Source organism: Carcharhinus amblyrhynchos, chromosome 7 (assembly GCF_965287045.1).
Source record: "Carcharhinus amblyrhynchos chromosome 7, sCarAmb.v2.hapA, whole genome shotgun sequence".
NCBI lineage: Eukaryota > Metazoa > Chordata > Chondrichthyes > Carcharhiniformes > Carcharhinidae > Carcharhinus > Carcharhinus amblyrhynchos.
This window is the reverse complement of record NC_137330.1, coordinates 67,979,009-68,005,845: the sequence shown is the minus strand read 5'-3', so window position 1 is coordinate 68,005,845 and position 26,837 is coordinate 67,979,009. Positions and strand designations below refer to the sequence as shown.

At 41.7% G+C, this 26,837-nt stretch overlaps 2 protein-coding genes across 2 annotated transcripts in view; one reads left to right on the top strand and one right to left on the bottom strand.

Moving 5' to 3' along the window:
- Positions 1-6,193, top strand: part of LOC145345026 (synaptotagmin-like protein 2) — a 189,713-nt gene extending 183,520 nt beyond the window's left edge. Inside the window, exons 14-15 of the mRNA XM_080192540.1 lie at positions 3,106-3,311; positions 5,466-6,193. Of these exons, the coding sequence (XP_080048666.1) occupies positions 3,106-3,311; positions 5,466-5,605 (346 nt within the window). The 3' untranslated portion in view covers positions 5,606-6,193. The remainder of the gene's footprint in view (positions 1-3,105; positions 3,312-5,465) is intronic.
- The window catches only part of tbc1d32 (TBC1 domain family, member 32), a 292,534-nt gene continuing 266,699 nt past the window's right edge, over positions 1,003-26,837 (bottom strand). Inside the window, exon 35 of the mRNA XM_080192537.1 lies at positions 1,003-1,020. The gene's annotated coding sequence lies outside the window, so the exon portion shown is untranslated. The remainder of the gene's footprint in view (positions 1,021-26,837) is intronic.

Here is a 26,837-nt window from a genome sequence, read left to right as displayed (position 1 = left end):
AATTGCAACTTGATGCAGGCTTAGTGGACCAAAGGGTCTGTTCCTGTGCTATATTGTTCTTTGTTCTTTTTACAATAGTACTGAACTCAGCTAAGAACTTTGCTGTAGAGGTTACATGAGGACATTAACTTTCCCATTTAAAACACACTTTAAAAGCAGAATTGATATTTGCTCTTGGGGTTTTTTAAGATTTTTAGATTGAACTTGTTTGATGCCTCCTTTCATGAATTGCTGCCTCCTCCTTCATTATCTCTCAGAGAAATTCTGTACATTTTCTGTTGAGGTTGAAAGGATTTTTCTGAGTATTCCCTCTGCTATTTGCTGTCATTCCTGCTGCATTTCCATTTCTAACTTTTCCTTCTCTTCTTCCTTTCCTCAAAGTTGGATTTATCGACTGCTGCCCACGGTTTTGAAAATCTGGTTTGTTGTTCATATGTTTTAGGACATACCTTTAGGTTTAGGAATTAAAGATTTAACTGTAGATAAATGGGGGCAGTTCAGTTTGAGAACAATCATAGGCTCACTGACTGGGACAACCAAAGGAAAATGAATGTTAGTCAGATCTGCATTTAAACAGAGAAAATACTAACTTTATTGTTCACCATGCAGAATGCAGGTGGGAGCTTGGGATCAGTTCAAAAATTGTGAGGGGAAGAGAGGCTGGAAGATTTGCCTAGTGTGCAGCGAGTGGAAGAAATCTACTGTGGCCCTCACAGATCATTGTTGCAGAAAGTAGGCTGAACTCAGTCAGCTTGGGACAGGTGAAGAGAAAACACCTGCCAGGCACTGGCAAAAAGCTGTGACACCAGCAATTATACAGAAGTTGAAGGAACATACAGGGCTATCAGGAGTGTTCTTGATGTTTAAGTCCCCAAGACGGCAGTGAAGTCCACGTTTGAATTGAAAAGTCTGCACTTGTTTAAAGAAAACTGGAGGATTGTTTAGCCAAAAGCCAATGGAAGAATTCACATTGAATCATAAATAAAATCAGGAAGTCCTGGGAATACTGTTTGACAGCATCTGTGGAGAAAGTAACATTGTTAATGTTTTAAGTCAAATATGACTCTTCAGAACCCATAGAACTTTCAGAGAATAGCTGAAACACTGACGAGAAATCAACATTACCTCCAAATGGCATTTGCATACTTTTTAGGTGGTCCCTAATGACGTGAATGAACCTTTAAGATTTTGTAAGATAATGGACCCCTTAGGGAAGAGTTGGGAAGGGGTGGTGAGTAGTAAGTAGAATTGAGTATCTACCGTAAGTCTTCTCAACAGTGTTAAAGGAGAGGTACTAACTTTATTTGATTTATTTTTGTGTACAATTACTGAGGTTTTTATTTCAAAATGTGAAATCTTATGGAGTAGTTCTGCCAGTTGATAACTGGGTGCTTAGATTTCTTCTAAAAATGGTCCTGAACAGGATTGGAATGCATTAATTAACAGCTAAAATGTTAACAATTTCTTCTTAACAGTTCTGATGCTGCAATAATGACTAAGTATGCTTTTAAATCCTTTAAGCAGAAAAATGCACAAGTTACTTCCTCAGCCAGAGAGTGTTGAATCTTTGTTGCAGAAGGCTGTAGAGGCCAGGTCATTGAGTGTCTTTAAGACAGAGATAGATAGGTTCTTGATTAATAAGGGGACTAGGGGTTACGGGGAAAAGGCAGGAGAATGGGGATGAGAAAAATATCAGCCATGATTGAATGGTGGAATAGACTCAATGGGCCGAGTGGCCTAATTCTGCTCCAATGTCTTATGGTCTACTAGAAGAGAATGTTTCTAAAAGCTCTGGAGAACTTTAACTATAAACAATGGAAACAGAAAAACAAAAACAAAGTACTGCAGATGCTGAAAATTTGAAATAAAATCAGAACATGTTAGAAATTCTCAACAGGTCAGACAGCATTTTTGAATAGGGAACGTTTCAGGATCTTTCATTTAGACCTGCGGCCAATTCTGGAACATTGACCTGAAACATTAAGATTGTTTCTCTCTCCATAAATGCTGCCTGACCTCGTGAGGCGTTTTGGAACTTTGCGTTTTCATCCACTCAAATAGTATTTGAAACGGCTTCATCAGGATTTATAAAACTTTAGTTTGCAACAGGAAGTGACATGAGTTAGGGCAGTAAAGTCAGAAAATGGTATTGGCATTGTAATGATGTAATTTAACACCAATTTTCATTTATTTATGAATTTCTGCCAGCTTCAATGGAACATCAAACCTATTGTAAAATCTTTGTTGATGGCTGGGAGGAACTAAACTTTCAATTTCTTTTCAATCTTCTTTGGAGCACAAGTATATTGGGAAGATCAGAATTGGTACATTTGGTATTAAATGGAATGTTAGAGGGATTATTAGAGAACAGAAAGCAAAGAGAAAGGATAAGCAGACATTCTGGATTGCTGTGAGTGTGATACCGAGAGATTTGTGCTTGATTTCCACGTGGTGAATACAAATAATTGATATTCCTTATGTGTCCATGTACTGGGTACAAAAGTTTCTCGGTAAATTCTGTCAGTACATTTCCTGTTCTTTGGACACATTGAAAAATGGTAGTTCTATCTGAGAGTTGATTAGAATTTTCAATTTTTGCCTCTTCTCTCTGTGCTAGAAACCAGAAATTATTATTTTAATATAAAATTGTTCAATGGACAAGTAGATAAAGAATAATATTACTCTCGTGAATTAGCAGCTTACATAGTGCAGCATGTTTTTTTTATGACTGTTCCTTTTTAAATATATTAATATGGTTTTGTTTCACGCCGCATGAACCTATGGGAAAGATAGGATTTATCAAATACAGAATTTCATGAGTTTCATTTCACGCTTTTAAAATTGGTTGGTTCTTTCACGCATTTGCATTTTATAAGGGAGTTTGAACACATTATACATAAAATTATAACATTTTTGCTTCTTTAGCATCAGCTGAATAGTTTCTGAGATATTTTTAGAATAAATATGCCAGAATTAGGCATTCAGCAAAATTCACTGTATGTGTGAAGCATAGCTTGAAAACAAATGTATCATTGCAGAATTTGTTTAACACTAAGTAATACCCAAAGCTTTCACTGTCTTTTTCATTTGTATCTCTTCTTCTAGTTATATTTTACCAGACACCAGTAAGAAGAGCAGGCAGAAGACTCGCGTAGTAAAGAAAACTCTTAATCCGATCTATAACCATACAATGGTGTATGATGGATTCAAGCTGGATGAAATAATGGAGGCCTGTGCAGAACTATCCATCTGGGACCATGAAACCTTCACCAATCAATTTCTTGGGGGAGTTCGCCTTAATTTAGGCACAGGTATTGTAATTTTCTATCTGTAATTTACTTAAACTAGTTAGTGTTGATGTGAAAGACATGAATTTAATCCTGACATGCAGATGGAATTTTTGGAAATACTCTAAATTATATTTAACTGTTCCAATTTTGATCTTGGACAAGCTTAACTTTCTTTTTTGCTGGTGGGTTGTTGACAAAACAAACTGACCATCATTTATTGCTAATTGACAACTTTACCACAGAGAAAGTTACGGTAGCTTTCTCTGTGAAAAAGTAGAAGCTGCACAGCTTTCCCCAGGATACAGCAGGACTGAAAATAGTGGGAGTTGCAGCTTTTGCAAAACAATTATCCTTTGGGAAACTATTTCCTTCTTCATGGTCACATTACAGCATACTTTACTGCTGTTTGCCATAAACTACATTAGGTCCCAAGTCTTGCTACTAATTAATTAATTGAGAAAGTCATCACTTAAACAGATGATGACAAAATTGCATATGCATTCTAATATTTGCCATTTAAATTTTAGAAGGTCCAAGTTAACTATAGTTTTCTAACTGAACTAAATTGTTCTAAATGACCTTGTGTTCATTAATATGAGAGACAGCGGTCCTGGGGAATGCACTCGAAGGTCAGGCATAGCTTAGACCAGATAGAGAGTAAATCTTCCTCTTGTCTGTCACATCAATATCTTGCGGCAATTGCAGATCAACCCGACTGCATCAAGGAGACAATTTCCACTTTTCACAGCAGCCTCTGTAGTAAGGCTGCCAATTAATGATATATGATGGTCAGTTTGTTCTGTGAACAACCCACCAGCAAAGAACAAAGTTGAGCCTATACAAAATCATTTCACTTGGGACCTTTACAACAAGCAATGAAGAGATTGTCATCCTTATCACCCTCTGTCGGCTTTAATCCAAGATCCCAATGATGAAAGAAAAGTGTTTTCACCAACTAAACCACTGAGTCTCCTTTTCTTCCTGTCAGTATGCTTTGACAGTAACAGACTAAATTCAGTTGTCAAGCCTTCTATAACTAATAAAGGTGCAGTTGCTATTTCAGTCTATCTAAAGTTAAAATTAGCTAAAGTTCATATAGGATGGCATTGATCCCCCTCATTACTATCCCTGATACAAGTATAGCTAATAAAATGACCAGTTTCTTCCATTTTAAAAAAAGGGATTTGTTACTTGAAGGGCGAGAAAGGACATTGTTATTTGCTAGCCTGCTACAGTGGCATTTTCAATGCAAGGTTTTCCAATTAGATCTTTCAGATAAATGGGAGCTACGACTTACCACCAGTTGGACTGGCACTGTCCAATCTCGAGAAGTCATTCCACTAGGAAGGGAAGGTGGTGGCGCGGTGTTATTTTCATTGGGTTTAAAGACCCAGGGAAATGCTCTGGGGACCCAGGTTTAAATCCCACTGTGACAGATGGTGAAATTTGAATTCAATAAAAATCTGGGATTAATAAAAAATCTACAGGTGACCACTAAACCATTGTCGATTGTTATGAAAACCCATCTGGTTCACTAATGTCCTTTAAGGAAGAACATTTGCCATCCTTACCTGGTCTGGCCTACATGTGACTCCAGCCGCTCAGCAATGTGGTTGACTCTTAAATGTCCTCTAAACAAGGACAAATAGATATAGGCAATAAATGCTGGCCAGTGAGCAATGCCCACATTCCATAAGCGTATTAAAAAAAAAGCTTTCAGTAAATCAATTTTATGGTTCCCTTGCATGTTTGGTGTTGATTTCAATGTGAAGTCAAGAGTTATCCTGTCACTCACTATTCAAGATTGTAAGACAGCTTTAAATAGAATTTTGTTGATTCCATAGCACACAAACTGGCAATAAGGCCTAAATAATCTAAACTTTTTTATACTTCACAAGAGCTATCTCAACACTAATTATATATTCTTCCCTGCTCTCTATTCACTTTTCTGTCATGTTTGCTCCTCTTACACACATCAATACAATCATCTGCAACCATCACATGTGATAAGATCCACATTTTAGGTACACTCTAATAATTCACCTCTTCAAGCAGCGTATAGATGTGAGCCATTTTTATTAAACAACAATACAATAAGGATTTTATGCTGAATATGTTAAACTTCTAATTAGTATCCATTTCCTTTAAGATTGTTTCCGATTGATTCTTATGCAGGGAGTAGCTATGGCAGAAGTGTGGATTGGATGGACTCCAATGAAGAAGAAGCTGCTCTCTGGCAGGATATGATAACCAAACCTAATCAGTGGGTGGAAGCAGTACTGCCTCTCAGACCTACTATGACAAAAAGAAAGTGATGAGCTATTTTTCAGTCACAGCTTCCCTTGACTTTGGGTGCTTTAATGATTTGCTAGTGTCAAGATGTCTTTTTTTCATTTAACATTCTTCTTTTCTGAGGGGTGATGGGTTGCAGAGACAGGCCAGAATTTAAAATAATGGAACAAGGTGATAACTAAGTGAACAGAAGCATTTGGAGAATGGTAAAATACTCAGTGACTACAGAAACGGGTATACTTCTGAAGGCTGAAGGCAGAACAAAGCTAAGTATGGAAGTTGAAGAACCAAAGAAAAAGATTTGGGGAATCTAAAAAGCAGAAAAATGAAAAGCTACTAGGATATAAAGTGTGGGAGGTTGCTATTCTAATGAAAGTCAATTTTGTACTCATCCCTAATTTGCCAAGAACATGTGTAAAATTTTGAAACCATAACTGCTTCATTTCTAAAGCCTGTCTGTGAATGAAATGTCAAATACAAATGTTGAAAAGGTTGAATAAGCATAAACCATTTATTTTTGTGCTAATTATAATCATGTAAGCATTTTTATCAAAGCTTTGCACCGTTTCTTATATCAAAATGTTATTATAAATATAGTATTTAAAATTAAACACTATATGCATCTCTTGTTTCTGATAATGGCAGATGTTTGAAATGGTAACCAATGAGTACAAACGGATATAGAACAAAGAACAAAGAACAAAAACAGCCCGGGAAATAGGCCCTTTGGCCCAACAAGCCCACACCGCCATTTTAACATTACCAGTCCTTATCATTACCATAGACCCTTATCTATGCTTATGGCATTCCACATTGGAGGTAATAAATTAGTTTTCCCTCAATCAGCCTAATAGCACATCTTTGGAGTGTGGGAGGAAACCAGAGCACCCGGAGAAAACCTACGCAAGCAAGGGGAGAATGCGCAAACGCCCACAGACACTGGCCCAAATCCATGTGCCTGCACAGCAAACAGCGATAGTCACTGAGCTGTCGTGTTGCCCAGCATCTGGTCCAGTTTAAGCGTACACTAACGACATGAAGTACTAGGCTATTCTCGAACATCCAAGAGCAGCCCTTGTATGACCCATCGCGTGTATGCCCCTCGTTGGACAACAAGGCGGACCAACTTAAAACCTGTGAATTAAAAGAGAAAAACATTAGTATCATTCCACATCCTTATACATTACCAGGGACGTCCCAATGCTAATGAACCTTATTTAAAACAATCTCCTATATCCTTCCATCTCCAACCCACTCGTGCCTGTCTAAGTAACTCTTAAACAACTCCAGCGTACCTGCCTCTGCCACCTTGCTGGGCAGAGCATTCCATACCCCCACTACCCTCTATGTGAAAAACCTCCTTCTAATATCCGTGTTATACCTCTCCCCCCTCACCCTAAGCCCTTGGCCCCTTGTACTGTGCGTTTCTAACATAGGAAATAGCTTACCACTGTTTACTCTATCTATACCCTTCATAATCTTATATACCTCTATTAGATCCCCCCTCAGTTGCCATCTTTCAAGGGAAAACAGCCCCAATTTGCTCAATCTTTCATCACAACCCAGTCCTTCCATACCAGGCAACATCCTGGTAAACCTCCTCTGTACTCTCGCCAGGGTCTCCACGTCCTTCCGATAGTAAGGTGACCAGAACCAAATGCGGCCTAACCAACGTTCTATATAACTGCAACATTAGACTCCAGCTCTTATACTCTATACCCCTTCCTATAAAGGCTAACATACCATAGGCTTTCTTCACAACCTTCTCCACTTGTACTGTCACCTTCAAAGACTTGTGCACTTGCACCCCCAGGTCCCGCTGTGTTTCTATACTCTTTATAGGTTTACCCTTTATCATATAACATCCCCCTACATTATTCTGGCCAAAATCCATCACCTCACATTTATCAGGATTAAACTCCATTTGCCATATATCTGCCGAACATACCAGCCTATCTATGTCCCATTGTATTGCCAGACATTGCTCCTCACTGCCCGCCAATCCAGCCATCTTAGTGTCATTTGCAAATTTGCTGATCACACCACTTACTCCCTCTTCCAAGTCATTTATATATACTACAAAAGGAAGAGGTCCCAGTACTGAGCCCTGCGGCACACCACTAGTGACAGACCTCCAGCTAGAAAAGGCCCCTTCCACTACTACTCTGTGTCCTCCTACCAAGCCAATCTCAACCCATCCAAATACTTGGCCTTGTATCCCATGAGCCTTAATCTTTTCAACCAACCTACCATGAGGGACTTTGTCAACCACCTTACTGAAATCCATATAGACGACATCAACGGCTCGTTCTTCGTCGACCGTTTTTGTCACCTCCTCAAAAAATTCTCAGATTCGTAAGGCAAGACTTCCCCTTTACAAAGCCATGCTGCGTATCCCTAATCAGATCACAACGCTGTAAGCGCTCATACATCCTATCCCTAAGAATCCTCTCCATCAACTTGCCTACCACTGACGTCAAACTCACCGGCCTATAGTTACCAGGGTTATCCCTCCTACCCTTTTTAAACGTTCGCTATCCTCCAGTCCTCTGGGACCTCACCTGTGTCCATAGAAGAGACAAAGATTTGCGTCAGAGGCCCAGCAATTTCATCTCTTGCCTCCCTAAGCAGCCTAGGAGAAATGCCATCAGGCCCCGGAGATTTATCAGTTTTAATGCTACCTAAAAGCTCTAACACTTCTCCCCTCGTAATGGATAGTTCCTTCAATTGGTCTACAGCTCCCTCAAAGACTGTACCAGACATCAAGCCCCTCTCCTTCGTGAATACCAACGCAAAGTATTCATTCAGGATCTCCCCCATTCTGTCGGACTCTAAGCACAATTCCCCTCCTCTGTCCCTGAGGGGACCAATTTTTCCCCTAGCCACCCTTTTGTTCCTAACATAGGAGTAAAACGCCTTTGGATTTTCCTTAATCCTACCTGCCAAAGCCATTTCATGCCCCCTTTTTGCCCTCCTAACTCCCCTTTTGAGATCCCTCCTACTCTCTCTGTATTCCTCCAGTGCTCTCTCCGTTCCCAGTTGCTTAGACCTAACATACGCCTCTCGTTTCTTCCTGACCAAGTCCTCAATATCTTTAGTAATCCTCGGCTCTCTAAGCCTACCTTTCCCATCCTTCGTCTTAACTGGCACATGTCTTTCCTGCAACCATTTCAGTTTTCCCTTGAAAGACTCTAACATGGACTTGCCCTCCAACAGCTTATCCCAGTTTGTATCCCTAGGCTCCTGCCTAATCCGGCTGTATCTAGCCTTCCCCCAATTTAGCACCTTCCCCTTAGGACAGCACTCATCTTTTTCCATTAGTATCCTAAAGTAGACAGAGTTGTGGTCACTATTAGCCACATGTTCACCTACTGCAACCTTAACCACCTGACCCGGCTCATTGCCCAGAACTAAATCCAGTTTAGCCCCCTCTCTAGTCGGGCTATCTACATACTGCTCCAAGGACCCTCCCAGTACACATTTTACGAATTCCTCCCCGTCCGAACCCCCAGCTCTAGGCACCTTCTAATCCATCCCAGGGAGATTAAAATCTCCCACTACAACAACCTTGTTCTTCCTACACTTATCCAAAATGTCTCTACATATACCCTCTTCCACTGCCCACGGGCTGTCGGGCAGTCTGTAGTACACCCCTAGCATAGTAATCGCTCCCGTCCTATTCCTCAACTCCACCCACAGAGACTCAATTCCTAACCCCCCTATATTATCCTCCCTCTGCACCGCTGTGATGTGCTCCCTAACTAACAGCACCATTCCCCTTCCTCTTTTCGACCCTCCCCTGTCATGCCTAAAACACTTATACCCAGGAATATTTAGCTGCCAGTCCTGCCCTTCCTTTAACCACGTCTCCATCACTGCCACCACATCTAAATTCTTCGTGAACATTAAGGCCTTAAGTTCATCCGCCTTACCCGCCACACTCCTCGCATTAAAATGTCCTCGCATTATACCTAAGTTCCTTCAATCAATCAAGAGTGACCCATCACTTAAAACAAATCTGAGAGTGCAAGATTAGACCCATAGAGTCCCTAGAGTGCAGAAAGAGGCCATTCAACCCATTGAGTCTACACCGACTCTCTAAAAGAGCACTGCACCTAGGCTCTCCCCTCTGCCCTATCATGTAACCCTGCACAATCATGTAACCCTGCACATTTACCATGATTAATCCACCTAATTTACACATGAGAAGATTAAAATAAATTGAATGTTAAACTAACTGAACGAAAAGCAGTTTTAAATTTTATGTCCTGTCAGGTTTAGGTCATACTGAATGAACTTGATTGAAATATTTGAATAGGTGAATCAAGTAATGGACAAGGTAACACATGTTGAAATTATTTATAAAGTATTAACATCCCAATTGATATTAATATTGGAAAGTCAGTTCCCAGAGTGAAACTTTTCTTGGTAGATCCTAACTTTGTTTTTTGTAGAAACAGTGAAGACCAGTTACTGAGCACATTCACTAGAGTGCTCCAGTGCACTCTTAACACAAACCATAAAACAGTTATTAAATAAGAAAAATGAAATGTAACAGACTAGACAAAAAGGTTTGAAAGATTTCACTACAAATACCAAAAAATGACCTAAGCTCACTATTCCTTTTGTCTCATCAACCCTTACAAACACAAAACCCCAGTGAATATTTACCACTATTTTAACACCAAGTCTTAGGCCAACTCAGTTTCCAATTGTTTTCTTCTAGTGCACTTTGAGCATTCGCTTTTGCTTTGCTTTAAACTGTATCTGCCCTAAGACACCCAAACTGCAATTGAGACTCACTATTACAACTGCTTCAGGGCAGACACACGAGTTGCCCACTCAATTCTCCAGCAGTCCTGCAGGATTTCTTATCCAAGAGATCAAATCTTCTACCTTCACTTCCTGGTCTACACAGAAGAGATAGCGCTTCTACCTTTCTCTCTGTGTCTTTGGATTCCCTGTTGCTAGGCAACAGCATAGTTTTTATATATACGTCTTGACTTTACTAAACTAATCACACCTTGGTAACACATCTCTTTATTTCAAGAATTGAAAACATTTGTATACAAACAGGGCCCCAGACTCACTGGCATCCAAACCATAAAACCTCTAAATAAAACTAAAACCAGGTTTCACTTTTCTTAATGGACAAAATAGAAATTAAACTTTAACCTATATATTGGGCAGAATTTTACTGGCTCACCCTACCTAGTCATGGGCCGGGTGAGCCAGTAAAATCGTGCGAGAGTTGTGAAATCAGAGTCACACTGTATTCTTGCAATTTTACAATAGCCTGATTTCTATTGCCAGAAATGGATGAGAGACTGAATAAGTCAGTTAAATATATTGTAATGTTCATTTGCATGATTTTAGTGCGCCTGGCACCCAGTCATCCAGGCTCAATTGCCTTTATGGCCTCAATGGGAGAGGTTCCCTCTGGAAAGGAAAGCATCTGCTCCCCATGAATAGGAACCGTGTTGGCCTTGCTGGTAGAACCCGAGCCTATTGAGGTCCCCCTGGAAGCCTGTGGGCAAGGGGTGGGGTTCCCCTTGGGACGTGCCAGTTTGGCAGTGCCAACCTGACACTAGCACTGCCAACTTGGCACTTGCGTAATACCCAGTGGGCATCTTGGCACTGCCTACTAGGGCAGGCAGGGCATGAACTGGGAGCAGCCTGATTGGAAAGGAGGGGAGGTTTACTGCTATTCTGCAATGGGATCAGGTCAGGGAGAGGGAAGCATGATTGGTCTGGGGCTAGATGCCCATGTGTTGTGAGATTTGTGATCCCCGTGGGGCCCTATGATTGCAGGGCAAGGAGGTTGGGTCAGGCGGGCTCCAGCATCAGGGGCCTGCCAGCTCTCTCTGTCTGTCTGACCCTCTGCTGCTGAACTTGCACATGTATAGCATCGGAAGGCTACACATGCGCAATAGCTCCCTCTACAGGCTAGCTGGTGAATTAAGCCCAACCAACTGCTTGCAACAGCTAGAAACAGTCTGTAGCATTTCTTCAATAATTACATACGTAAGATTGGGCATGAAAACTCACCCAAAAAAAAGTTCAGGGACAGTCCCATTTTCATGCTAGCTGGGCACTTCGAGTCATTCTTGTAAAATTCTGCTCACTATTCCTAACAACTGTCCCTCATAAGAGACTTCTGTTCAAGTTAAAACTGAGAGTTGAAGATGAATTACTGTGTGGTTAAGAAAATGGCTGGGCGACAAGAGACGGAGCAGGGATAATGGGAAGATACTTAATTAGCAGGATGTGACTGGTGGTTTTCTTCAAGAATCAATTTTTGGGCCTTTACTGTATTGACTGATTGCTTAAACAAGGGGATAGTAAGCCAAATTTGCAAAGCACTCAAGGATATATGCATTATAAACAGTGTGGCTGGAAATATCGAATTACAAAGATGAAGTGAATGGACAAATTTGATACAAGTGCATTTTAATGTACGCAAATGTAAAGTCATCCATTCTGGACAAAGCCTGAATGTTGACTAGTTCTTGTTGCACATTGACACCAACTGCTTTAATATCCGAGGAGTCACGAATGGCACTGAACATTGCATAAGCATTAGATAAAGCCCCCACATCTGATATTGTGATGGAAGAAAGGTCATTGATGAAGCAGTTGAAAGTGGTTGGGTCTACGCATTACCCTGAGGAACACAAGTAGCATGTGTCCTTGAAAACTATTGGCCTGCCATCACTCATTTTCCTCTCTAAAGTTCATGAATACATTTTCACTTCCAAATGTGTATTCATCTTTCATGCAAGTTTGTATTTGAATCATAGAAAAACTACAGCACAAACAGGCCCTTTGGCTCATAAGTTGTGCCGATCTTATCTCTATCTACTAGGCTTACCTATAACCCTCAATCCTATTAAGTCCCATGTGCTCATCCAGAAGTCTCTTAAAAGACCCTAACGAATTTGCCTCCACCACCACTGACGGCAGCTGATTCCACTCACCCACCACTCTGAGTGAAAAACTTACCCCTGACATCTCCTCTGTACCTACTCCCCAGCACCTTAAACCTGTGTCCTCTTGTGGCAGTCATTTCAGGCCTGGGGATAAACCTCTCAGAGTCCTCCTGATCAATACCTCTCATCATCTTATACACCTCTGTCAGGTTCCCTCTCATCCTTTGTCTCTCCAAGGAGAAAAGACCAAGCTCTCTCAACCTATTCTCATAAGGCATGTCACCCAACCCAGGCAACATCCTTGTAAATCTCCTCTGCACCTTTTCAATGGCTTTCACATCCTTCCTGTAATGAGGTGACCAGAACTGAGCACATACTCCAAGTGGGGTCTGACCTGGGACTTATACAGCTGCAGCATTATCTCCTGACTCCTAAACTTAATTCCTCGAGTACACCATATGCCTTCTTAACCACATCCTCTACCTGCGAAGCCAATTTGAGAGTCCTATGAACCCGGACCCCAAGATCCTTCTGATCTTCCACACTGCTAAGAGTCTTACCTTTAATATTATATTCCTTCATCCCATTTGACCTGCCAAAGTGAACCACTACACATTTACATAAGAACATAAGAAATAGGAGCAGGAGTAGGCCATCTAGCCCTTCGAGCCTGCCCCGCCATTCAATAAGATCATGGCTGATCTGATGTGGCTCAGTTCCGCTTTCCCGCCTTCTCCCCATAACCCTTAATCCCCTTGCCTATCAAAAACCTATCTACCCGCGTCTTAAATATATTTAGCAAGGCAGCCTCCACCACTTCAACGGGCAGAGAATTCCAGAGATTCACCACCCTTTCAGTGAAGAAGTTCCTCCTCAACTCTGTTCTAAACTGCCCCCCCCCCCTCCTTTATCTTGAGGCTGTGCCCCCTAGTCCTACTGTCCTTTCTGAGCGGGAAGAGCCTCTCCACCTCTATCCTATCCATCCCATTCATCTTCTTATATGTCTCAATGAGATCGCCCCTCATTCTTCTAAACTCTAACGAGTACAAGCCTAGTTTATTCAGCCTCTCCTCATAGCTCAACCCCCTCAACCCCGGTATCAGCCTAGTGAACCTCCTCTGCACTCCCTCCAAGGTCAAAATATCCTTGCGCAAGTGCGGCGACCAAAACTGCACACAGTACTCCAGCTGTGGCCGCACCAGTGCCCTGTGCAGTTGCAGCAAGACCTCCCTACTTTTATATTCAATTCCCCCTCGCTATGAAGGCCAGCATCCCATTAGCCTTCCTGACCACCTGCTGCACCTGCAGGCTGGGTTTTTGCGACTCATGCACAAGGACCCCGAGGTCCCTCTGCACCATAGCATGCTGCAGTTTTTCACCATGTAAGTAGTAGTCCTTCCTACCATTATTCCTATCAAAGTGGACAACTTCACACTTGCCAACATTAAATTCCATTTGCCAGTTCCTGGCCCATTTGCCCAGCCTATCTAGATCCCTCTGCAGACTTTCCACACCCTCCGCACAATTTGCCGTTCCACCAATCTTGGTGTCATCAGCAAATTTCGACACTATACACTCGGGTCCCTCTTCCAGATCATCTATATAAATGGTAAATAGCTGAGGCCCCAGCACCGATCCCTGGGGCACTCCACTACTCACCAACTATCTGGGTTAAAGTCCATCTGCCACTTCTCCACCCAGTCTTGCATCCTATCTATGTCACGCTGCAACTTCTGACATCCCTCCAAACTAACCACAACACCTCCGACATTTCCAATCTTTCCAATCATGTATCTGTTTCTGACAGAGGATCAAAACACACCTGAATCAGTCAAATTAACTCCCTTCTGACTGTATCTGTTGAATATTACCCCGTTCATTCTCTCTGTAGCTATTTACATGCCTACCATACCAGGCTCCTCTAGTGACTGTTCTTCTGTCCAACACAGTGAAATTAGCCTTGGTTAGTTCTACTCTAATTTGATTATGGCCAGAGCATTTCCAGCAATGACTTATAATTCTACATTGCACCATTACCTCTGGAAAGATTTATCCTTCAGAATCATCATTCAGATATGGGACTCAAAACTCATGTGGAGATGGAACGATAATGTAAAGTTTTTTTTTCATTGTGTATGGGGATGTCACTGGCTGGGCCAGCATTTATTGTCCATCCCTAATTTAAAAGTCAACTACATTTCTATGGATCTGGAGTCACATATAAGCCAGACCAGGTAGGGATGGTAGATTTCCTTCCCAGAATTGGTTTACAATCATAATTGGACATTTTAATTCCAGGTTTTTATTGAATTCGAATCTCATCATTTGTCATGGTAAGCTTTGAACCTAGTCTCTGGATTACTAGTCCAGTGACAATACCACTGTTTCATTGCCTCCCATATACCACTACGCCATATACCCACAGTACAATTTCACCATCGTACATTTGTTTATGAAGGCAGGAAGAGAACCAAGGAATGTGGAGGAACTTGATAGGATCTCATTATCATAGATTACTCCTACTTGGCAAGCAGCCAGAATAACCTGGGGCAGGTGGAATGAGGTGGTGGTGGGGTATGGATGCAGTAGCAGGGCTGGGGGCGGGGGTTGGGTGGGCAGAAAATGGGGGTATTTGTTGTCACTGAGAAAACCAATATTGTGGATAGCATGGAAGTCCTGCAAAATATAATGGGAGGACTTTATTTGAATTTTTACTCCCTTTCTCAGTTTGCAGCATGACACATGAAGGGGTTGAGCAGCGAAAGGAAGGAAGGTGGTCAGGAAGGCGAATGGGATGCTGGCCTTCATAGCGAGGGGGATTGAATATAAAAGTAGGGAGGTCTTGCTGCAGCTGTATAGGGCATTGGTGATGCCGCAGATGGAGTACTGTGTGCAGTTTTGGGCGCCGCACCTGCGCAAAGATATTTTGGCCTTGGAGGGAGTGCAGAGGAGGTTTACTAGGCTGATACTGGAGTTGAGGGGGTTGAGCTATGAGAGGCTGAATAAACTAGGCTTGTACTCGTTAGAGTTTAGAAGAATGAGGGGAGATCTCATTGAGATGTATAAGATGATGAATGGGATGGCTAGGATAGAGGTGGAGAGACTCTTCCCGCTCAAAAAAGACAGTAGGACCAGGGGGCACAGCCTCAAGATAAAAGGGGGGTAGTTTAGAACGGAGTTGAGGAGGAACTTCTTCACTCAAAGGGTGGTGAATCTCTGGAATTCTCTGCCTGTTGAAGTGGTGGAGGCTGCCTCGCTAAATATTTTTAAGACGCGGGTTGATGGGTTTTTGATAAGAGAGGGGATTAAGGGTTATGGGGAGAGGGCGGGAAAGTGGAACTGAGCCACGACAGATCAGCCATGATCTTATTGAATGGCGGGGCAGGCTCGAAGGGCTAGATGGTCTACTCCTGCTCCTATTTCTTATGTTCTTATGTGGTCAGCAAGCAGTAAGAAATGTGATATGGTGTTTGAGGGTATTTAGGGGAAGTAGTGTGAGAGCTTATAACTACTTGAGGAGTATCAACTATTTAAAGTGAAATTTACCTTTTTGTTTCAAATTTCCTTTGGCTGTTAATTAATGTTTAAATTATTTTGGTTTTAGTCAGTCTGTTACAGTAAAAGTTTTAAAAAGTAAAATCCTACCCCATGGTTATCTTTCTGTTGGCTTTGTTGGAATTCCTTTTGTTCAAAAGTTATTGGTCTCACTGGAATCATAACACACATTCCTTTGGACTGAACCAGGAAAGTTGAAAGGGGGCTTCAAACCCAGGATCTTCATAAATTTTGCCCAGGCTTCCATCCTGGAGAGAATGCTCCTGTTTTACTATGAAGCATGAGTACAAGATCCAGCACTTATGGGTGATATGCCTAACTTGATTGACATAGAGCAAGGCAATGGCCAAGTGGTATTATTGCTAGACTATTAATCCAGAATGTTCTGGGGACCTGGGCTCAAATCCCACCTTGGCAGATGGTGGAATTGGAATTCAATTTTTTTTAAAAAATCTAGAATTAAGAATCTACTGATGATCATGAAATCATTGTTGGAAAAAACCATCTGGTTCATTAATGTCCTTTAGGGAAAGAAATCTGTTGTCCTTACTTGGTCTAGCCTACATGTGACTCCAGAGCCACAGCAATGTAGTTGACTCTCAACTGTCCTCTGAAATAGTCTAGCCAAGGACAACTAGGGATGTGCAACAGTTGCTGGCTTGCCAGCGATGCCCATGTCCCACAAATTAATTTTAAAAAAGTGCTGTAGGCTATGGGAGGGATTATTGTGTCCCACTGGTCAGCCAATGTTCACTTCAAGTTGGGTAGCCCCTGCCTAGTAGGATGCTTTCCAGAGACAATCCAATTATCAATGGGTGCTTGGAGTTTAGTGTCTCTACTCCACAAGTGGACTGAATCGATCAAACCAGACAGACAAAATAAACAAAAAGAAGTTGCCAACTCCTTAATTCACAAGCTGGAACATCAAGAACCTTTGCATGGATTAACAGATGAATTGGAGCTGGTCAATAATGCGTGATGGCTGTGAATAATACTGCACCTGATATGCTGAACATTGACATAACTTCCTACAAGGGACATGGCTTGCTGAGAGCGGATAACAAAGAAAAACATTACCTGTTCCTTTGGCAGAGGAACGTGTGATGCGGAGACGCCGCTGTTGGACTGGGGTAAACACAGTAAGAAGTCTCACAACAACAGGTTAAAGTCCAACAGGTTTATTTGGTAGCAAAAGCCACAAGCTTTCAGAGCGCTGCTCCTTTGTCAGGTAAGTGGGAGTTCTGTTCACAAACAGGGCATATAAAGACACAAACTCAATTTACAAAATAATGGTTGGCATGCACGTCTTTACAGATAGTCAAGTCTTAAAGATATAGACAATGTGAGTGGCGAGAGTGTTAAGCACAGGTTAAAGAGTATTATCTCCAGATGAGACAGTTAGTGAGATTTTTGCAAGCCCAGGCAAGTCATGGTGGTTACAGATAGTGTGACATGAAGCCAAGATCCTGGTTGAGGCTGTCCTCATGTGTGCGGGCATTTGGCCTCTGATCTTCAGGTAAGCATTCTCTAAGGAGGCCTTCACGACACATGACAACATTGAGTCGCTGAGCAGAGACTGATAGCCAAGATCTGCAAACATGAGGACGCTCTCTCCACTCACATTGCCTGTATCTTTAAGACTTGATTACCTACAAAGACTCACATTCCAACCATTATTTTGTAAATTGAGTTTGTGTCTTTATATGCCCTGTTTGTGAACAGAACTCCCACTTACTTGACGAAGGAGCAGCACTGGCTTTTGCTACCAAATAAACCTGTTGGACTTTAACCTGGTGTTGTGAGACTTCATACTGAGGAACATGTGAGCAGGGTGCAGGCTTTGCTGTCAGGAATTTGTTACTCTCAATGAAAGAACTTTTCACACATGGTTCAGCACATGTTCTCTCCATCAACTTCTTAATTCAAACAGGACCAATTATCCTGACTACCTGTGCGCCACGCAGTGCTCCACTACAGAGATGAAATCCTATAAGGAGCTTGACACTGCTATCAGCAGAATTCCTAAGTCAGAACATCTCTAACTACTGGGGAATTTCAGGGCAAGGGTGGACATGGACCACGAATCCTGGCCTTCTTGCCTGCAACATCATGATTGGGGAAAAATTGTTCTCTATGCCAATCAAGTTAGATATATCGCACCAACTCTGACTCCACGATGTTGAGAATTGTCAGGGACTAGTTGGGATTTGCTGCTAACATGAGCTTTGTGTAACAAACATATCCTTTCAGAACAAATCATGCCACAAGGTGTCCTGGAGACATCCAAGATCAAAAAATTGGCATCAACTGCATCTAACTAGATGCAGTTCTCTCCCCAGCATTCTCAATACCTGCAGCGACCAGATCACTGATGCTGGTCACTCCCTGTTGTGCACCAGGGATAGAATGTAACCCTTGATGTTTTTACATTAAAAGCAGAATGCCATCCTCATATCAGGGTCAGCCATACCACCTACCCAGATAAAAATAACTGGTTCTTCAAATCAACTGATCAGACACTCTCTGTCAATGCCTGCACTGACTGCACAAGCAAAATGGAACACTATTTATAATACCACATTGTCAGCACATGATAAGCAAGAGGAGAAAAATGCTGACTGTTAAGATTAACATCACTGAATTAGAAACTGTCATTGAAGCCAATGACAATTGGCTTTCATTCACTACAAGGGAAATCCAAACAAGAAAACTCTGAATGCACTAACAGCTGCTCAAAGTAACATCTAACATATTGCTATGTAGTGCAACAATGATTACTGGTTGCAACTTTGCCAGAAACACCCAGATATCTTCTGACGAGAGACATGAATGATGGGATCAAAAAGGCAACAGCTCCAGCAAAGAAACACCAGGTCCATTGAAGACAAAGGCAAGGGAGGTCATGCCAATGACAGTTGAAGAAATGGATAGAGCATGATCTTGAGTTGTACACAGGAGAGAACGTAAGTGACTAAGGAACTCTAGACACTTGTGTGCCATGCAAGAGATGGATATTGAACACACAGAGGAGCTTAGCAAAGTTATTACCTACTTGCCATTGACAAAACTCCAGGTGCTGCTGCTATACGGCCTGAACTCACCAAGGACAGATAATCAGAACTGCTGCTGCGTCAGCATGAACTTTTCTGTCCTTGCTGGAGGGAGAAGACAATTTCACAGGACATACCTGATGCACAAATTGTGACCCTGTAAAGAACAAGGGCGACTACAGTAATTACAACAATGATCAAGGCATCTCCCTGCTGAGAATCAGGAGAAAAGTATTTGCCCTCGTCAAACTATATGTCTTGGCTGAATGCATTTATTCCAGATCCCAGTGTGGTTTCACAATTAGAAAATCCACAATTGATATGCCCTTCTCAGTCTGGCAACAGCAAGAGATATGCCGTGGACAAAGGAAACTGCTATATATTGGCTTCACTGATCTCACTGAGGCAATCAAACATGTGAGCAGAGCAAATCTACTGAAGGTGCTGGAGGAAATTGACTGCCAGCTGAAGTTGCCTGTTGTGATCTCCACTTTCCATGACACGGCAGGAACATAATTGCAACTCTTTGAGATCTGTGGTAGCGGTAAACAGGATTGTGTTTTGGCACTCATACTTATTAACTTATTCTTCTCTTTGCTGCTGTCATAGGTTTCAGGTCATTTATTTACTTACTTGCTTATATACCAGGGCTGACAGAAAGCTATCCATCCCATCTGAGATCCACGACAAAGGTGCACCAAGTCCTCATCGGAGAATTGCTCTATGTCAATGCTGCCACACCAACTTCCATATTGAGGAACATTGGTAAGTGGACAGTCTCTCGCACAACCATAAAGAGTTTGGTTTGACCATCAGCATCAGGAAGACAAATGTCATGGTCTAAGATATTGCCATACCACCACCTATATGCATTGACAACACGAGGCTCAATATTATTGATAGTTTCACAAATCTAGGCTCCAGAATCACCAGCAATCTGTTAATTGATGGTGAAACCAACACACATTGCAAAGGTTGCGGCTGCTTTGTCCGAACTGAGTAAAAGAGTGAGGAACAACTGCAAACTGAACTGAGAACACCAAACTGCAAGTCTACCAAGCCTACATCCTCAGTGCATTCCTCTACAGTAGTGCGGTGTGGACAACGTGCGCTATGTGGGAGAAAAGGATGAACAGTTACCTACTTCATTGTCTCAGATGGATCTTTGTCATCTTTTGGCAGCACAAGATCACCAGTTTAGATTCTGGAGCATGCTAATTCCATCAGTATATATTCATTGCTACGCCAACAATGTCTGCACTGCCTCAACCACATTCATTGGATGGATAACAGCTGTAAACTAAAATACCCTCTGTAAAGTGATTTGACCAATGGGCCATGACTCACTGTGTGTCCACACATTCACTACGAGAACAAGTTAGTTATGAAGTTGGCAGACACTGACAACTGGGAGGCCTATAGCCATGATCTGTGGAAGCTGTTTCGAGGGGCATTGGGAGAGGACAGGAGAAAGGGAAAGCTCATTCAGTCGAAGCAGAGGCCCCAGAGAAAACAGAGGTTTTATGAGTGAACAGGCTCAGTGAATGCACCTTCAAAATGCTATTCACGAACCTGACCCACTATTCAATGCACGATAACCCTACCACCCATATAAAATCATAGAATCACACAGTTCAAAAAAGGCCCTTTTGTCCTTCAAGTCTGCACCAACATGCGAGAAACACCCGACCGCCTACCTAGTCCCACTTACCAGACCTGAGTCCATAACCTGGAATGTTATGATGTGCCTAGTGCTTATCTAGCTACTTTTTAAAGGATGTGAGGCAATTCACCTCCACCACCCTCCCAGGCAATGCATTCCAGACTGTTACCACCTCTGGGTAAAATAGTTTTTCCTCCCTTCCCCATAAACCTCCTGCCCCTCACCTTGAACTTGTGTCCTTATCTAACTGACTCTTCAACTAAGAGGAACAACTGCTCCCTATTCACCCTGTCCGTGTCTCTCATAATCTTGTACACATCGATCAGGTCTTCACTGCTCCAACCCAAGTCTCTCCAACCTCTCTTCATAACTTAAATGTTTCATTCCAGGCAGCATCTTGGTGAGTCTCCTATGCAGCCCTTCCAGTACAATCACATCCTTCCTATAATGTGGTGACCAGAATTGCACAAAGTACTCTAGCTGTCGCCTCACCAAAGTTGTATACAACTTGAGCATGGCCTCTTTGCTTTTGTACTTCACCTGCTTAATGGTATCTTTTTATATTTCAGTGAAGGTCTAGTTAGTTAAATAAGCTTGCAGTGGTGGATTTTATTATTTGAAGCACATAGATTTTTAAACTTTTTTTTCCATATTGCAAATCAATTCATAATCCAGGCTCACTATTGCAGTAATGAGGTAATGCTGTTCTGTCAAACGAGGTCTGCTTTGGATGAATCATTGACAGCAAAACAGGATCTTTATTTAGTGATTCATTGAGGGGGGGGGAGGGGGGGGGCCATTAGAAATCTTCACATCTCTATTCAAAGAGAGGCATAATGTTCTCTTGTGGTTTGGCCAACATTCTTACAACTTAACAAAAGATTAATTCACCTCACTGTCCTTTGTCTTGCTGGCACAGAATGGTCAACATATTTGTCATATCGCAAAAATAATTTATCATGTAGTTCTTTGAGACATTTTGATATGACAACTTGTAAAATGTAATTATAATAAATATTCCCTCCAAATCAAGTAATACATGACTGGTAAATAGTGTACTCAGGCTAAGTTAGAAGTAAGGCATTAAATTTCAATGACAGAAAATTGCAACGTGGTTAGCCTTAAAACCAGGATGTCATAGGATTGATAATGGTTTATGCTCAGTTAGACCATTCTAGCTAATTTATGGACAGAGGGGCTTTCCAACTGATCTCAGTGGGTGCACATGATAGATTCACATCATAGTGTGAGAAAGGATAGTGTCCCTTTCCTGATAACTAGCAGTAACCTCTGCTGGATGTACACATCTGTTAACAACCAGCAGGCAAAGACAGGATGATTAAGCTAATCTAATTGAATAGGATGCTAAACAGTTTTAAGCGTGCTCCTTGTTAGACAGCCACTTTGAAAAATTTATGGGGTAAGGGAACAACATCAATAGAGCTGCACACCAGGATAAGTATATTTGAATAATGTAGCCTAAAATTTTCCATTAATTTCACATAACAATTCTCTAATTTCAACATTGAAATGTAAGTTCAATAATCCTGTGACTCCTTTCATCTACCTGTGAAATTTTCTATTTATCTTTTTTGCCATACAGTGGAAAGCACATAGGCACAGTGTTAAAGACAAGAACAGCAGCAACATCAAACAATTCATACATAGAAATCACATTATTTCTGACAAGTCTTCTAAAAGTTGCTACATTTTCAGTATTCACAACAAAATCAGGCAAAGCAATCCAAGTATCTACAACTTCATGAGAAAAACATGTTGCAAATATCAAGACTGTGAAACAAATTTCTGTAGTTTGTACTGATGACCATGCAAAAATAATTGCCAGTAATGACATTTTCGCCTTAGAGGTAGTAAGGCCCTCTAGCAACTTATAATCTTCTACTAAATCAAAAATCAGTCTTCTCTTAAAAGATTATAATCCAAGAACTCTTAAACGTTCCTTGTACAGTATTCCTCTCATGCCTTCCATTTCCCCGGTAACACGTCTTTGCACTCTCTCTATAAACTGTATATTTCTCTGAAAGTGTGGATTCCAAACTGTGCATGCATACTCCAGATGTGGTCATGCCAGCTGCTTATAGAGTTTAAGATAAAAGCTGAGATCGCAATTCAAATGGATACACTCAGCACTTTTTCTGCTCACTGAGCTGCTTGAGCCACATGATTTGTAAACTTCAGATTACTTGTAACAAGTCACATCCAAATCCTTTTGAATAGTTAAAGGCTGACCATCAATGTTGGACTGTGAATAAGAATTATTGTGGCTAAATGTAGAACTGAATACTTCGCCACATTAAAGGTAAGATGCCACTCCTTGGACAACTGCATTATATTGAGCATTCACTCTCGAGAAGTGCATTTGAGAGACCTGGATTACTTTTAACTTCCAACTGAATTATAATGTCATTTGCATATTTCAAAACTGTACAATGCTGAATCTGACCATCAAAGAACAATACAGCACAGGAAACAGGCCCTTCGGCCCAACGAACCCGCGCCACCATCTTAACAATGTGTTTTTCCTCCTCCACCCTTGACCCATGTCTATGCTTATGGTACCCCCATTGGAAACCAGATTAAGGGGAGAATAATTTAGGGACAATTAGTTACACCAATCAGCCTAAGAGCACATCTTTGGGGTGTGGGAGGAAACCCACGCAACCACAGGGAGAATGCGCAAACTCCCACAGACACTGGCCCAAATCCATGTATCTGCACAGCTAACAGTGATAGTCACTGAGCTGTTGTGGTGCCCATCTGCCGGTCCAATTTTAAGCATACACAAACGACGCGAAGTACTAGGCTACTCTTGAAACATCCAAGAGCAGCCCACGCATGACCCACCATGTGCATGCCCCTCGTTAGACAACAAGGTGGACCGACGCACCTGCGGAGTAAAAAAGAAAAACATCAACACATGTAACAGTTGATTTCCAGGAACGACCCGAGGCTCTGATCCTTATTTAAAACAGTCTCCTATAACCCTCCATCCCTGTTTTGCTCATGTGTCTAAGTAAACCTTAAACAAGTCCAGCGTGCCTGCCTCCACTACCTTACTTGGCAGTGCATTCCATACACCCCCCCCCCGACCCTCTGCGTGAAAAACCTCCCTCTAGCATCCAAATTATACCTCTCCCCTCTCTCCCCATAATCAATGTCATTAATATAATTCACAAATAAAAGGGGCCCAAAGGCATTCCTTGAGGGACTCCAAAAATCATCATAGAATCTCCAAAATACAGAAGGAGACCATTCAATCTATCAAGTCTGTACCAACTCGGATCAGGTGGTGGGGGTATTCACAGACATCTTCAACCTCTCTTTACAACCTGAGGTCTCTATCTACTTCAAGAAGACGACCATCATCCTGGTACCGAAGAAAAACCAAGCAGCGTGCTTTAATGACTATTGGCCAGTGGCTCTGACATCCAGCATTATGAAAAGCTTCGAAAGGTTAGTCATGGCACAAATAAATTCCAGCCACCTGGACTATCTGGATCCACTACAGTTTGCCTACTTCAGCAACAGGTCCACACAGATGTCATCTCCCTGGCCCTGCACTCAATCTTGGAACACCGAGATAACAAGGATACTTATGTCAGACTCCTATTTATTGACTACAGCTCAGCCTTCAATACCATCATTCCCACGAAACTCATCTTCAAACTCCATGGCCTGGGCCTTGGCACCTCTCTCTGTGATTGGATACTGAACTTCCTAACTCACAGACCACAATTAGTAAGGATAGGCAACAACACCATGGCTACGATCATCCTCAACACCAGTGCCCTACAAGCTGTGTTCTCAGCCCCCTGCTGTATCCCTTATACACCTATGATTGTTTGGCCAAATTCCCCTCCAATCTGATTTTCAAGTTTGCTGACGACGACACCACCATAGTGGGTCAGATCTCAAAAATGACAAGACAGAGTACAGGAATGAGATAGAGAATCTGGTGAAGTGGTGCAGCAACAATAATCTCTCCCTCAATGTCAACAAAACAAAGGAGATTGTCATTAACTTCAGGAAGCGTAAAGGAGAACATGCCCCTGTTTACATCAAAGAAGACAAAATAGAAAGTGTCGAGAGCTTCAGGTCTTTAGGTGTCCAGATCACCAACAACTTGTCATGGTTCCGCCCCCATGCCAACATTATAGTTAAGAAATCCCACCAACACCTCACTTTCTCAGTAGACTAAGAAAATTTGGCATGTCAACTACGACTCTCACCAACTTTTACAGATGCACCATAGACAGCATTCTTTCTGGTTGAATCACAGCTTGGTATGGCTCCTGCTCTACTCAAGACTGCAAGGGGTTACAAAAGGTCATGAATGTAGCCCCAATCCATCATGCAAACCAGCCTCCCAGCCATTGACTCTGTCTACATTTCCTGCTGCCTCGGCAAAACAGCCAGCATAATTAAGGACTCCATGCACCCCGGACATTCTTTTACCTTCTTCCTTCGGGAAAAAGATACAAAAGTCTGAGGTCACGTACCAGCCGACTCAAGAGCAGCTTCTCCCTTGCTGCTGTCAGACTTTTAAATGGACTTACCTTGCATTAAGTTGATCTTTTTTTACACCCTAGTTATGACAGTAACACTGCATTCTGCACTCTCCCGTTTCCTTCTCTATGAATGGTATGTTTTTGTCCATATAACACTCAAGAAACAATACTTTTCATTGTATGTTAATACATGTGACAATAAATCAAATCAAATTAAATTTTGAAAGAGCATCTTGTCCAGGCCCATCTCCCGTACTATCCCCATAAGCCCACTAATCCCCCTAACCTACACATCTTGGGACATTAAGTCGCAATTTAGCATGGCCAGTCCACACAACATGCATATCTTTGGATTGTGGGAGGAAACTGGAGAACCCAGAGGAAATCCATACAATGTGCAGACGCCACACTGTCACCCAAGACTGGAATCAAACCCGGGTTCCTTGGCACTGTCAGGCAACAATGTTAATCACCATGCCATCGCATCATATATGTTGGATTTGATAATTGACCATTAACAGTGGTCACTTTCAAATGGTTCAACATAAATGATTTAATCCACTGGTAATGTTTGCCTTTAATCCCCAATGCCAATAACTTATTCAATAATCACATTTGTGGCACAGAATTAAAGGCCTTCGAAAAATCTAAATAAATTGCATCACACCATTGGCCTCTATCAACTATTGCAGTCACATCTTCTAAAAATTTAAGTAACTGTGAGACATACGAACCCTAGGGATGATGCCCAACTGGTTGTTGCCAAAAAGGCCACCCTCCTTCCAAAATGTCAGGATGGTCTCTGCAACAAAGATTCCATTAATTTTCTAATATGGCAAGTCAAACTAACTAGTCAATAATTCTCAGCTCTCCCTTTTTAAAAATAGGTACAATAAAAGCAGTTTTTCTTTTTTTTAGGTGTTTCTCTACCTTCCAAACAGTGTTTAAAGAGCATAGCAGATGCAATTAAAAACTCTCCCTCTTTTCAGAACATAATAAGATATCTTATCTAGTCCTATAGAGGCAAAATTATTACATCTGAATAGCTTTTGTTGAAGACCATTAGAAGTGAAGTTTTTGGTCTCCAACAGTCGGTTATACACTGTGAGGCAACCAAGACTTGATCTAAATCTTCAACAGTGCAAACTGTTGAATAAAAATTAATAGATATCTGAGCACATTGTTCGGGATTATCAGTGAGTCTCTGTGTTACTGGATTAAATAGTGGGTCAATAAGGTTTTTAACTTTCTGTTTGGATTTCACACAGTTCCAGAATTGTTTACTGTTCCCACTTTTGTGGTACATTTACAGGTAGGAACATAATACACCATTCAAAATTGGGGCAGGCACACTGATATGCTGCAAATGAGGAAACTACATAATACATCAATAATCACTAAGTACAAAATACACCTCTGCAACCCTAAAGTCCCATGTTGCCAGGGACAATTCAGGGATGTTTAAACATTTAAGGTTGTTATGATTTCTGAAATTAAATGCAAAGTAATTAATTGTGTTTTGGAAAGCA